The 13,798-nt window shown below is 44.4% G+C and overlaps 1 protein-coding gene across 1 annotated transcript in view; it reads left to right on the top strand.

Annotated features, from left to right (window-relative positions):
* Positions 1 to 6,559, top strand: part of CLRN1 (clarin 1) — a 33,316-nt gene extending 26,757 nt beyond the window's left edge. The window contains exon 3 of the mRNA XM_069473079.1: positions 6,294 to 6,559. Coding sequence (XP_069329180.1) covers positions 6,294 to 6,559 — 266 coding nt within the window. The remainder of the gene's footprint in view (positions 1 to 6,293) is intronic.
* Positions 6,560 to 13,798: the final 7,239 nt, after the last annotated feature.

Below are 13,798 nucleotides of genomic sequence, written 5' to 3' on the forward strand. Positions count from 1 at the left end.
GAGACGTATTGGCTCAGGCTTTTTGAAGGTGATGAAAACCACTAATATGTGGACTTACTGGAAATTCTATTTTTTACAGTTTGCAATAATTGTAATTATTCTCTTATATAAAGCATCTCTTACATATAGCTTCTCTTATGTATGGCATGAATTATGCTTTCTCTTATATATAGCATCTTCTCTTCTCTAAGAAGTAAACGAATAAAATTGCTGCCTTTCTTTAAAAAGGGGATGCTCCTAGTATGGGCCTAATTAATTATGATAATTATAACTATGACATGGAACATAAATAAGCACAGTCATATATGAAACGCAAAGACAGGAAAATAAAGAACAGTGCAAAAATAGAAGAATGCTTACATTATATATCAGTTTCAGTATTAATAACACCCTGGCCTCTGTAATATGTCTAGGGCATATTATTCCACAATTGGTAGTGGGAAAAAAATCTGCATCTTGTTTCTACTTCAGTCCTTATGGAGGAGCTGTTGTTCAGGAGTCTAAGAAAGAGGTACAGGCATGTCTAGTAATCAAAGCCACAAAGCCTGAGAAAGGAGAAAGGGATAAAGGATTGGTGGAAGGAAAAGCCAGCAATGAAAACATTCTACTAGTTTTTCAGCATATGTCATAGAAAAGAGGCCACAGAAGGAAAAGAGAAGTAATGTTAGCCAGCCCATGACAACGATGGGCAAGGAATTACATTTTCATGTGTGGGACAACAACGGCTGAAGGGGCAGTGTTGTGAGAGCATCATGTTCCAGGTCACTCACATCAAGGATGTAGTAGGAGGGCTGTGTTTAACTTACCTTGCACCGGGCCTGGCCATGACCCTGTGCAAAGAGATATTCAATCTTTTTCTATAACAATTGCAAAGAGACTTCTGCCCAATTCAGATTGTATATCTTCCCTTCTGTTTCATTTAGAGTCAAAGCCCAAGTCTTTGCTACGACCTCCAAAACAGCACTTGATGTATCCACTTCAGACACAGACAGGCAGCTCGCTCGTCCTACTCTTTGCCTTCCTCTCTTCTTCTCTCTGCTCAAACCACCTGGTTCCTTGGCACTCACTGTTCCTTCAGCCTGAAATATTCTTTCTCCTAAATATCCACCTTCCCACTTCCTCACTTCTCTGAAGATGCACTTAAATGCTGGCTTCCCCATGAAGCCTTCCCTGGCCACCCCTCCCCAGCCTTTCTATCCCTTTCCCTGCTTTATTTTATTCCCTTAGTTCCCATCACACTCTGATAAACTAGAGAATGCACTTACTTATCTTGCTTTTGCCTCCATCTCTCTCCATTGTTCCACCACTGAGAGTTCTGTGCAGAAAGGGATTTGTATCTGTCTTGTTCAGTGCTACATCCCCACTGCCCAGAACGGTGCAATAAGCACCCAACTAATAGTTGTCGAATAAATGCATAAAATAGAAGCAGCCCTGCATATTTCCTGGTAACAAATGACATCCTTTTCTGAAAATCAATTCAAATGAGATAAACACTATATTTTTAGATTATTTCTTCTTTGCGCTAATCACCCCTCTCTACGACATGGCATTTGTAAAACTTGAGTTAGATGTGGGCTCTTCAACTCTCCACTACAAAAGACAAAGGGAAAAAGCTAAACCTAACTGGCATTATTCCTTTATCTACATCTGTTCTTTGAAAACATAGGACCAAATTGCTCACCATCAAGACTTCAAAATCCACTCTTAGTTATTAACTTGCTTTGTTTGCCCTTCCACCCCCTTTCTAGATGGTAGCCATTGGTCTCCATCTAGCAGTGTAGCACTGTAGAGTCAGAACAGCTTCTGTTTGGGGAAGAAATCATTGCTGGTGACCTCACCTTCAATTACTGACTTTCTAGTGAGACTGCATGATTTCACAGAAAATTAGCACTTGCACCTGCAAAGTTGTGGCTTTCCCGCCCCCATTCATCACCTCTCAGGACTCCTTAAAGAGGGAAATTATCAACTTATCATTCTGTATGGGAAATGGAATGCCTCTAATATTTATTACCTATAAGAGAATTGAATGATGATGTGTTAGCTTTCTGAAAATATTGGTCATTACTTTAAATGGAATTGAAATTCCAACTTATTATCTCCCAAAATATGATCTTAGTGATAACAGGATAACATTTTGGAGATTTCTTCCCTTTGAGGACCTAAACCCATGAGCACCCCTGGACTCCCACAGATCATGCCAGGTTGCTCCCACTCATAAAAGCATAGTTACCCTCAGGGTCGGGCCGGCATGAAGAAGCTATTCTCTCGTTGGCTGTGACGTGCGTTCCCACATTGCAAGGACTGGAGGAGACTAGTGCCCAATTCTGCAGTCCCAGACAGCTGCTAGAGGAGAGTCATGAATGTTCAGTCTCTAGCACGTTACAAATGTTTGTTAATTGACTGATCATTCATGGTATGACAGCCCTATAACTCAGCTATCCTATTCAGTCAGAAATTAACTGAGTAATCAAAGCTATTAAAAGGGGAGAAAAAAACTACAGCTCCAGCCAGATGGTGGGGAAATCAGACAGATGAAAGGAAAATGGCTGTAGGTCATCAAGTAAGACACTGGGCAGTAAAACCTGGGCCTTGTGCTTGGTTATATTCCAAATTCTAGCTTGAGCAAGGTTTGGCAGCTTTCCAAAGTCCTAGATTATTCTAACCTTGCAAGCAAGAGCAGTGTTGATCAGATGGACAGAAATGTGGGGAATCTGTCCAAACACCTCCATCTGAGTTTGGGTTCTTGGTGTACATAGATAACTAGGAAAAAGAGGAGGGAGACATGTGAGCCTGATGCTAATGTTTGTGAGGCCTTTCTTCCCACTTTCTTCCTCTGCCTGGCTCCATCCCACACAGCAAAGGGCCTCAAGCATATGTATATGGACATTCCATTGCATCTCTGAGCTCTGACCATATCCCTTGAAACAGCTATATTTTGGGCCACTCTCAGTTCTCAGAGATGTGCAACACCAGCCACAAAGTCTGCCCTTGGGAGGACTGACCCAGGGAAGACACCCACGGAGGTTCTGGAAGTGCAGGGCTATTTACAAAGGGAATTTCAGGGTCCTAGGAGTATCTAGAATGCCGCGTTCTCTATGGGTAAATTCCATTGACTTTAAGGGTTTCTCGTCCTTTGGGGAGGAGTGAGACAAAGCAGGACCTTCTAAACACGGAACCCACACCAGGAGCTCCTCTTGCTAGAGTCTAAGGGTCATACTGGAATGCATAGGCCAAGCTCTATTCTCACCATCATTCATAGCCCTTACACACCTCTCTCCATGTCTGTAGCAGCTGGGCCACAAAGAGAAACTCTTCGTATGTATCTTTTGGTCTATAAGTCATAAACAGTTATCCCTGATCTCATGTCTTTTTTTTTTTTTTAGAACCATGGACAGAGAGGAGCAAAAATATCCCAAATTCACACTGAGCTGTTTCCCTTCACATCTCCTAGCGGTCACCGGCAGGTTATCAGAGACTCAGGCTGGATTCTATCCTCTGGTTCTGAAATGACAAGTTAACCTCATGATCAACCCTCGAATCCAGAGTGAACTCACTGAGACCATCCTCTCTACTGCTAGATGGCACACTCTGTCCCGGGAGCTTATGCGCTTGAAATACCAGCTACGGCAATAGGCTTTCGGTCTTGAGACACCCAAAGTAACTTTTACTTTAGGAATTTAACATACAGGCTCACTACAGTGCTGTCTCCTTAACAAAGTAGTACCTTTAAAATATTTAACAACTTGAAATGGAAACCGAGCTTGAATTTTCCTTTCAGGTGCTAAGGAAATAGCGTTTCACTTCTGTCTGAAATTCACCATCTCCTCAGACAAAGAAGCCTCTTATGGTAAAAGCAGTGGCATTTTTTCCACAGTTTTCAAATAAAAGATAAAGGGGAAACAGCATTGCAGCCTTTTTGTTAGGATCTAACAATAAAGGAATAATACGGTTTTGCCAGGGGAGAGCTCTGGTTTTAAGCTTAGAATATAAAAATAGGCTGACAAATTTTACAAAGGAATATTCTCAGCTACCATTCTGAGGCTGGTAGGAAGTGAAGTTTCAAGAAAATTATATTATTTGATTATCTGGAGGTATTTTATGATGATAATCATGCTGATGAGGCTAGTCCTCTGTAAAATTCTAAAGCAGAAGAAATACGATTTCACCTTTTCTGCTCAGCCCTGTCCCCCAGCCCCCACCCAAAGCTGGCCTTTGGATGGGAATGGGGACCGTGATTTGTACCGCAGCTCCCCGTGCCGGGAATGCTCTCCCCAAACAGTCCAGCCTCCCCTTTGCTCGGCTAAATTGTCCTACATCTCCTTCTGGCTAGTTCTAAGGAACCTTCTGTGATGCTGCCTATGCTCTCAGTATCAGCACCCTGTACTCCCCTGCGTTACACTCACTGGAATTGGTTGTAATTATTTTTATATCCCTTGCCCGATTATACTCTGTGAGAGCAGAAACCACATATATTTTCTTTAATGTTCAAATCTCCACCACTATCTCCATGCTTGGCTTGTAATAAGTCTGAATGAATGAGTGAATTAATGAATGGAAATTTAAGCCATTATATTGCCACTCCCAGGATATTTGGATTAACTTTAATTGAAGGATATAAAAAGTACTTACTTCAGAGGAGTCATAAACTTAATGGGAGAGTATTTGGAGAAACAAGGCCCTGTAATACATTTTTCTGGGTTGCCTACCCTGAGGAGTCAGGTTTTCCTGATACGGGGTGGGGTGGGGACTGGGAGTAAAATTGCCTAATTGCACATAGCAAGTGGAGGAATCAGGGCTTGAACTCAGATTGGTTTGGACTAAATCAATGGATTATGGTAAGGACTTAAAAGAAAAAGGAATACATAGAAACCATAGGAATAGCTACCAATTAGTAAGCATTTATATGTGTCAATTACAATGTCAAATGTTAATCATGCATTATCTATATTAACTACCTTTTGTAGATGAGGAAATTGAGACTTGGGAATTAAAATTGCCTAATTTGACATAGTAAACAAAGGAATCAGGATTTGAACCCAAATTGGTTTGACCTAAGCCAGAAAACCATCTCAGCAAGTTTCCTATTAACTGGAAGCCTATTGTGGTGCCTGGGATGCAGGAGTAGCTGTGGAAACCCTGTAGTCTTTGCTATCCACTGTGCTCCTGATCTGCTACCTCTTGCCACCTGCTTCTGCCCCCTGTGCCATCCACCCACCTGGGGGTTTCCCATTCTCCATCCTCAGGGGAGACAACTCATCAGAGTTTCCAGGTCCTAGCCAGAATGGAGTATCCCTGTCCTGCAGAGATCTCACCCAGACCATAGCTGCATCCACTGGGATTAGATTAGGCTCCCAGTGAGTAATAAATGAAAGAGGAAAATAATATTATTAATAGATTAAACAAAATAAATGTTTATTTTTTCACATATAAAAAGTCCAGGGCTGATCTCGTGGCTTCAGGTGTCTGGGACCCAGACTCCTTCTTTCTCGTTTTTCCATAGTACTTGGCTTGCATTTCTAAGGCCACCTGGTCCAAAATGGCGGCTGGAGCTCCAGCCATTCCATCCATTTTTCAACTACAGGAAGGAGGAAGTAGAGAGGAAAGGGAAGCCCCTAATATCTGTATACTCAAGGAAACTTTTCTGCCTCTACATCCCAGCCACCCTCAGCTGAACAATGTTGTCTATATTCAAGGCAGCCATATGCCTAGCTACAAACTGGAATTCTGTTACAAACAAGAACAGATCCTCATCCATGATTACCTTTGCTCAGATAGTCCTGTGTTCAGCTATGCTCAGTTGGGAGCTGGAGGAGTCATAGTAATCATTCTGAAGGGAGGCCTTGGGCCTTTCACAAGGGGCTACATGACTGGTATTTATCCTGTGTGGTCTGCAAAATACAGAGAAATTTGTTCTCTTGAAGCTACATCATAGGAGTGGCTGCTTTGTAGCCTGATTCCACCATTGTGCTTTTAAGGTGTCCAGCAATTCAGCTTCTTTCATGCAAAGAGGAATATCTCCCAGTCTTTATAAGATTAGCTTGATTCCAACCACCCCCTACCCTAGCCACACATGCACACAGAAAATCTTCCTTATTCAAAGCCATAACCCAAGCACTATCACCCATAGGTTGGCGAATCAGGCTCATGATTACAAATTTTCAATAATATATTTTTGCAGGATAATGCAAAAAGGATTATGGTAAAAGGTTTTCTTTGATTTGCACATTGACCATCTTCCCCGTCCCCATCAGGAAATATTTGTCCCAACACATTGTTTGTTTCGTCTATTGCAGGCTCTTGTGGCTGTCTTGTCATGATATTATTTGCTTCTGAAGTGAAGATCCACCACCTTTCAGAAAAAATTGCAAATTATAAAGAAGGGACTTATGCCTACAAAACGCAAAGTGAAAAATACACCACCTCGTTCTGGGTCATTTTCATTTGCTTTTTTGTTCATTTTCTGAACGGGCTCCTAATACGACTTGCTGGATTTCAGTTCCCATTTGCAAAATCTAAAGAAACAGAGACAACTAACGTAGCTGCAGATCTAATGTACTGAAAAGCAAACGTTTCTATAATTTTCTAAGTAAGGGAGTAGACTTGCTTTGGTCACTTTTGGATATGGTTAATTTTGTCCATCTTTTTAGACTGCATAAACTTAAGCACTCGTGACAATGTTTACAAACTATGTACTAAGGATACAGGCTGGAAAGTAAGGGAAACAGGAGGAAAGCCTTGGAAAGGTGTTTCACCTGGTGGGAAACTGCTTGAGCCAGGTCATCAAAGGCAGTTGACTAGAATGGACAAATTGTTACCCCATACACATATTAAATGCAAGATGCCTGTTCCATCAGGGAGGAATCCAAAGGCACATGAAATATATTTTAATAAAAACAAATACCATTTCTTATATATCCACACATTTGTTGCCACAGATATCAGAAAACCAAGCTGGAATTGTTTTTCTAAAATGATAATGCATTAAATGAACATCTATAAAAGTATCAGTGCTCTTTTTGAAAAGTATGTTTAAAGCACAGTCTTATTAACCATGCCTGTGAATCAAAATTTGCAGTCCTCTAAAAGAAAAAATAAGAAAGAACAAAGCTAAGGGTATTTTCCCCCCATAAGTCCCAATTACATTCACAATGGTACTTTCAATAGATGTAATTGCTGGGACCACTGAGGGACCATGAAAAATGATTCCCACTTGATGCAAAATGACTCGCTGGGGATGGTAGTTTCTAGCTATTGTGTCTCAGGCACTAATTTCCAATTATGAAAATTATATTAAACCTGGGGTTATGATGGTATCACTGCATCATCTTGGTCTTTGGTCTGGCTGTCACAAGCCTGAATTACCCATGAAATTCATCTGCAGCTGACCAAAGGCCGCAGCTAAGCCTGGAACTGACTCTCCCTGTATCCTCAATCTGCTGTCCTCCAGAAAGCACCCAGAAAAAAGCAGAGAATGACAGCGACCGCACAACCAGCCTCATGGCCACAGGTGCTGGGTACTTGGCCCTCATATAAAGTGTTTGAAAATGCTTCTTAGAACAAAATACTTTTTCCTTTTTGGAACAATTTACAAGGAAGAAACAACTATTTGTAAACCTGAGAAGTAACTTGCTCTGGCGGGGATCTGCTGTTCATAGGCAGGCATCAGAACATTGTCTGAGTTTCCAGATGCCAGTCCTCTCCCTTAATTGAGGAAATACACCTGGAGAATTTCTAGGAGACCACAAGTCAGTCTAGCCACGAAGCGGTAATGGGCTAGGGTGCAGTTCTGAAAATCTTCAGCAGAAATGATCCAGTACAGAAACCCTGGTAACAAGGCGTGGGCAGGGCAGCACAAGGTCCATCGCCCCCAAGGTTGGTCCCCTCTGCACTCTCATGTGACCTCCCACTCTCTTCTCAGAGGTTTGAAAAACTCCCTCTAACACCAAGCTTTCTTCTTTAGAAAACAAGTCTCTGGCTGTTCCCAGTTCTGTAAAAAGAGAAAGAAAACCTGGGGCAGCCACTGAAAACCTAATGAGGACCTAAGAGGCAAACCAACCGTACGCCCTGGATGGGAAGGAGAAGCAGGGCTGTGACAGACACCCAAACAGTCCCCGCAAACTGTGTCACACATGAAAATAAAACAGGATCAACCTGGGCACACACAGCAGTGCACTGGAGTCGTGCTCCTCTCTTCTCACATGAAATGTGTGGTCCCAGGGTCCTGTGGGAGCCCTCGAAAGAGGGATCTGGCCAGGAGCTTTTTTGTGGCTCCCTCTCTGGGAATCACAGACCATGGCAATGACATTCATTTTGCTGTGACCAGCCCTCCCTCCCCAGGTGGCAGGCGGCATTCTCACAAGGATGCAGGGCCCCCTGCTGGCTCTGGGGTGGCAAACACCATGCCACAGTGGGGCACCCGTTTCACTGTCGCCTGACACCCTCAGCGCTGAGAAGTCAGTGCTTGTGATGCTGCCGGAAAGCAGCAGCAGGAAGAATCTATGGAGGCCCTCCTAAGTCCTTCTGGTGGACCCAGCAAGGCAAGACACGTCCCCTGGAATAGGAAGAAGATCCAGAACTCAATGAAAACAAGTGCAGACTGTGTGAGAAGGAAGAGGAGCACTCCTTACAGTTTACAAAGGTCTTTTGTTCTCGTGGCCCCACCTGTTCCACGGGAGCTGCTCCCACGTCACTTCACCGGGGTTCAGGGCGCATAATTCGGCTGGTGGCTCACACATTCACACAGTCAGGGCAAGGGACAGCGCTATGTCTCTCCTCTCCATCTGCCCATCTGCAGGGAGAGGGGTGAGGAGAGGGGACCACTGCCCCCTCCCAACTCTGGTGGACACAGAGAGAGGGGAGCACCTTGGAAATCGTTGGGGTGCACCAGCTCCAAGGTAAGCACACCCTGCCATTAGAACGGATGTTTGTCCCAACTGTTTACCTAGAGAAACCTGAACGAGAACCCAGGGAGACTCCAGAGGGTCGAAAGTAGGGAATAGGGGGTTTAACTTCCCTCTTTTCTTCAACCTCTCCCATTCCAATAAGATTCAATCTAGTTATGATAAAAAACAGAGCAGCTGGAATAGAAATGCTGCTTTAAGACTAGTCTCAAGCCACTGGCCCCATTTTTCTAACTGCCTTGCTGCCCCTGGTCCCTTCTATTTAGACGTCCTGGGGCCCGTGCTATTTCAGTGCTTGGTGCTGCTCTAGTGATGTACCCATTTTCAATCCCGTTCACCATGACAACTGGTCATGGATCGGGGCTGATGGCTGGTGGGCCACCTCCCCCAGTGAAAAGGGACAGAGCAATGCTGGCCAGTATAGAGAAAAGGGCACCGGTTCTTTGAAAATATAGGATAGAGAGAAAGTGCAAGACTGGGGTCCTGGCTTCTGGGCCAAAATTCCCTCTTGGGAAAAGCCCTCTTGCTCCTATAAATGCTGATGTACACTGAATTAAATTATATTTTGATTTACAGACTTTGTGATTTCCCCTCCCCTTGGGTAACCAGGGTGTCACAGCCCAGAGTTGAGATTCACTGGTCTATTTCCAAAGAAGAACCAAGTCAGAAATCCCTAGAGAGTCTCCCCTGCCGGTCCTAATGGACAGGATCAGACAAGTAGCAGAGACCGCGGGATGGGGGTGCGGGAGTGGGTTAGGTACAGTGCTAGGAAAGCCACTCAGGAGTTAAAAGGCAAGTTTCTTAAGGGATGGTGTTTCTTTGCTAGAATCTTGGTCTGAGGGAGTTCAATCCACTCTGAAAGTAGTGGACAGAATAAGTTGCAAGCAGGTGTGTCCCTCACTCAGCAAATGTCCTCACCCACTCTTCCTTCTGTGGGGCATGAATCCGATTCTGGAGGAGAGTGCGAGACTCGGGAGCCCCTACCAGGCTTGTTCTCTCTCTCCCCTAGTCTGGTGTGTAAGAGAGTGTGCACAGGAGGAGGCCTGGACCTCTCAAGCGATTCAAGCTGGTGCCCCTCCAGAAACATGCAATTCAGTGCACACAAGCTGTCACCCTGTCATTGCAGTCTCCTGAGGTTCCAATTTATCGTGGACTTTACCTAAGCAAAAAAGTGTAGCAAAGCTAATGCAGAGGTATGGATTCCAGGATGCTACAGTTGACTGATTTGTACTTAAATTTTCTATCTTTCCATTTAACCATGTATAACGAATAATGTGCCTTAACATGGGGGATTTCAGCATATTCTGCACATCCCAGACCAGAGGCCTCAGGAGAAGCAGGTATATAGACTTTCATTTGCTGTCACATAACTGCTCCCTTTGTCCTGCCCCTTTGCTGTCATGCTTTCCTCCACAGACTCTCTGGCAAACAATGCTATGTGTTTTCCACCAAGTGTCCTCTTTGGCACACAGCTAAACTACATTTCCCAGCCTCCTTTGGCGTGGAGCTGTGTGAGTGAGGCTATACTAACGAGATGAAAATGACCTGTGCCATTTTCAGACCTGGCCCTGAAAAATAGCCCATGCAATCCTCCAGCTCTCTCTTCCCCTGGTGCTGCAGTCTTGGAAGCTGTGAGATCCTGCTGGGAGGCTACAAAACAGAGGCAGTCTTCCTGACCTGCACTGGAGCACAACAAGAGTGGGAAATAAACTTTTTCAGTAAAGCCTCTGAGTTTGGGAGGTTATTTGTTACCGTAGCTTGGCCTAACTTAGCCTAGCCAACAAGGCCCCATCTTCCAGGAAAGCTCTTCTGCTTTCTGGACTGAGATGCCTTTTGAGATTTCTCGAGGGATAGACTGAGGCCAGGTGCGCCCGCCACCATCCCCACTTGGCCACTCTGTGCCTCTGTGGCCCTGTGGTCACATTACCTGTCACACACTGAAATGAAGACTAGAGAATGAATTTATTTTCTTTCTTTCTTTCTTTCTTCTTTCTTTTTGAGACAGAGTCTCGCTCTGCCCGGGCTAGGGTGCTGTGGTGTCAGCCCAGCTCACAGCAACCTCAAACCCCTGGGCTCAAGCAATCCTTCTGCCTCAGCCTCCCGAGTAGCTGGGACTACAGGTATGCGCCACCATGCCTGGCTAACTAATTTTTTTTTTTGTTTTTTAGTTGGCCAGATAATTTCTATTTTTTAGTAGAGACGGGGTCTCGCTCTTGCTCAGGCTGGTCTGGAACTCCTGAGCTCAAACGATCCACCCGCCTCGGCCTCCCAGAGTGCTAGGATTACAGGCATGAGCCACCGCACCCGTCTGAGAATGAATTTTCTGCATAGTTACCTAAAGAGTATGAATGCTTGCTTATGCGTGTGCCCTTCAGGATTCTTTCTAATATGGATTAATTAATCCTTTTTCATTATTCAAAAAGGATTTCTGTTGCACCTACTACAGATACAGCTGTGTGAAAGGCACGGGAGATTGGGGGAGCTAAAATAAAGAGTCAGAAAAAAATTTTTTTCTCTTTTTTGTTAAGAGTAGAAAGGAATATTCTTCAAGACTCTTTATGTTCTCTTTAAAACTTCAATATGTTATTAAAGAAAGAGTTTTAAAAGTTTACCAGTAAAAGAAAAATCAAATGAAATTCCTTAACTACATAAATTTTTTAAAAATCAACAATTACCCTAGAGTTTCCATTTTCATAAATTGCTGTAAGAACTGTGTTGCTTACATAATGCTAAGAAGGGGTTGTTGTTTTTTTAAATATGTCCAAAAGAGTTGGCTGGGAGGTGGGAGGGAGGCTTCCATCACAGTCCAGATTTGGGGGCTCACCTGGTTCTGAGCTTGGTTGCACCAGCACATTCCCTATGGGAGGCATAGCTGCTCCCTCCTACCCGAGGGGTGGGGCACTTGGATGAGGGGTTTACCTCAGTTCTAAGTCAGACTACATCTTGGGGCCTAGACAGTGCCCCTCCTGCAAGCTGGTAGACAGGAGACCTGTCCCCTGCTGTCAGCTCAGTCTTCACCTGGATGACAATGAGGCAGCACTCGTCACTGACTTGGTTTCCCCAGTGTTCTCTAGTACTGGAAAAAAATGGCGCCTGCTCCAGCAAAAATGCTATAGTCTTGGAGTGCCTCCTCTTTACCTCCTGCCCAACCCCAGCCCTTGGAATTTTCTAGCTAATTCAAAGACAAAAACAAACCCATCCCATAAGAACATAACCAACTATTTTACACCTAAACCAGTAACTATCGAACTTAAAAATCATTTTTGTTCTCTGGATCCAGAGTCACCCCCTTCTCCTGAAAGTTTATGTGGAGCCGCCTGGACGGGGCAGAGTACGGGTGAAGTGAAGCGAGCACAGGGGATCAGAAAAACACATCGAAAAGAACCAGTGAAATACTATTCCACCACACACATTAACACGAAACTGGAAACTCACGCTTCCATGGTTTTTTATTCTTTAACAAACTTCATAGATGCCCCCCCAAAATATGCTTATTTCCCTTTAAAAATGTATAAGTAGAAAATATATGCATGCCACATCAATTACCTCTCTCTCCTATACCACAAAGGAAAGAAAGGCTTCCTAGTTTACTTAATGTTTTGGTCAGGGAGCATTTAACGTGAGATGCAAAAGCCCACTTAAACCATCTTAAACAAAGAGCTAGGGAGCGAGAATCAGAGATCCAACTGGAAGATACCACGACGTGGCCCGTCACACTAGGATACCAGGGCATTCGGGCCCCACCTTGGGGTAGATTCAGGAGCTGAAAAGTCAGTAGAAACAAAAGTTTCCCTTCCTGTCCTCCTCTCGCCCTGCCCCACCACATGGCGTGACATGCGTGCATGTGTATGTGTGCACATGTGTGTGTGTCTAAGGCCACAGGCTTCTGGCCCCTGTTTTTTCCTTGTGCTTCTGAATAATTCAGTTTTCTCTGTACATGACAGCTTTCTTTTTCCAAAGTATGAGGGGAAAAAAAACCACTCCATCTTGGGACCTACACCATTCCCTGGATTCAGCCCCAGCTACCAATGCCTCAGTCTCTCTGTTGCCCATTCCCAAATTCCAGAGGGAAAGAGAGAACGGATTGGAATGGCCCTGCCCAGCCTCTGGATCAGTTCCCCTTGATCGGATGCCCACCCTGCGCCCCACCACTGAAGCAAGGACAGTGTGACTCAGGGCTGCAGGGGCTGGGTGTAGAGGGCAGGAGTGGGGGACTTCACAGAGAAGAGGATGTGAACTTGGCAGGTACCCCAAACTGCCCATTATGGTTAGAAAAAAATACGTGATTGTGTATCCTAAATGTTAATATTCACTTTTAGGGGTCTTTAGGTCCAGTTTCTTACTTTATAGTGACTGACAATATTGTCTTCCCATTTTATTGTTTTCTAAAATCAGAGACAGGCAGAGGTTTTTCAGCTTAACTTTTCCCCTACATATCTCATTCACAAATATCTCAACTGAGTGACCAGTACTTCCTTAAAAACCATACAATCTAGATCTGCAGTCCCCAAACCCCAGGCCATAGACTGGTCCTGGTCCATGGCCTGGTAGGAACTGGGCCACACAACAGGTGAGTGGTGGGTGAGCGGGTGAAGCTTCATCTGAATTTACAGCCGCTCCCCATTGCTTGCATCACCGCCTGACCTCTGTATCCTGTCAGAACAGCAGCGGCATTGGATTCTCATAGGAGGGCAAACCCTACTATAAACTGTGCATGCAAGGGATCTAGGCTGCGTGCTCCTTATAAGAATCTAATGCCTGACAATCTGAGGTGGAGCTGAGGCGGTGATGCTAGCACTGGGGAGTGGCTGCAAATACAGATTAACACTAGCAGAGAAGTTGACTGCACAGAGACCATAATAAATCAATTGCTTGCAGACTCATATTAAAACCCTATC

This window comes from Eulemur rufifrons, chromosome 7 (assembly GCF_041146395.1).
Source record: "Eulemur rufifrons isolate Redbay chromosome 7, OSU_ERuf_1, whole genome shotgun sequence".
Lineage (NCBI taxonomy): Eukaryota > Metazoa > Chordata > Mammalia > Primates > Lemuridae > Eulemur > Eulemur rufifrons.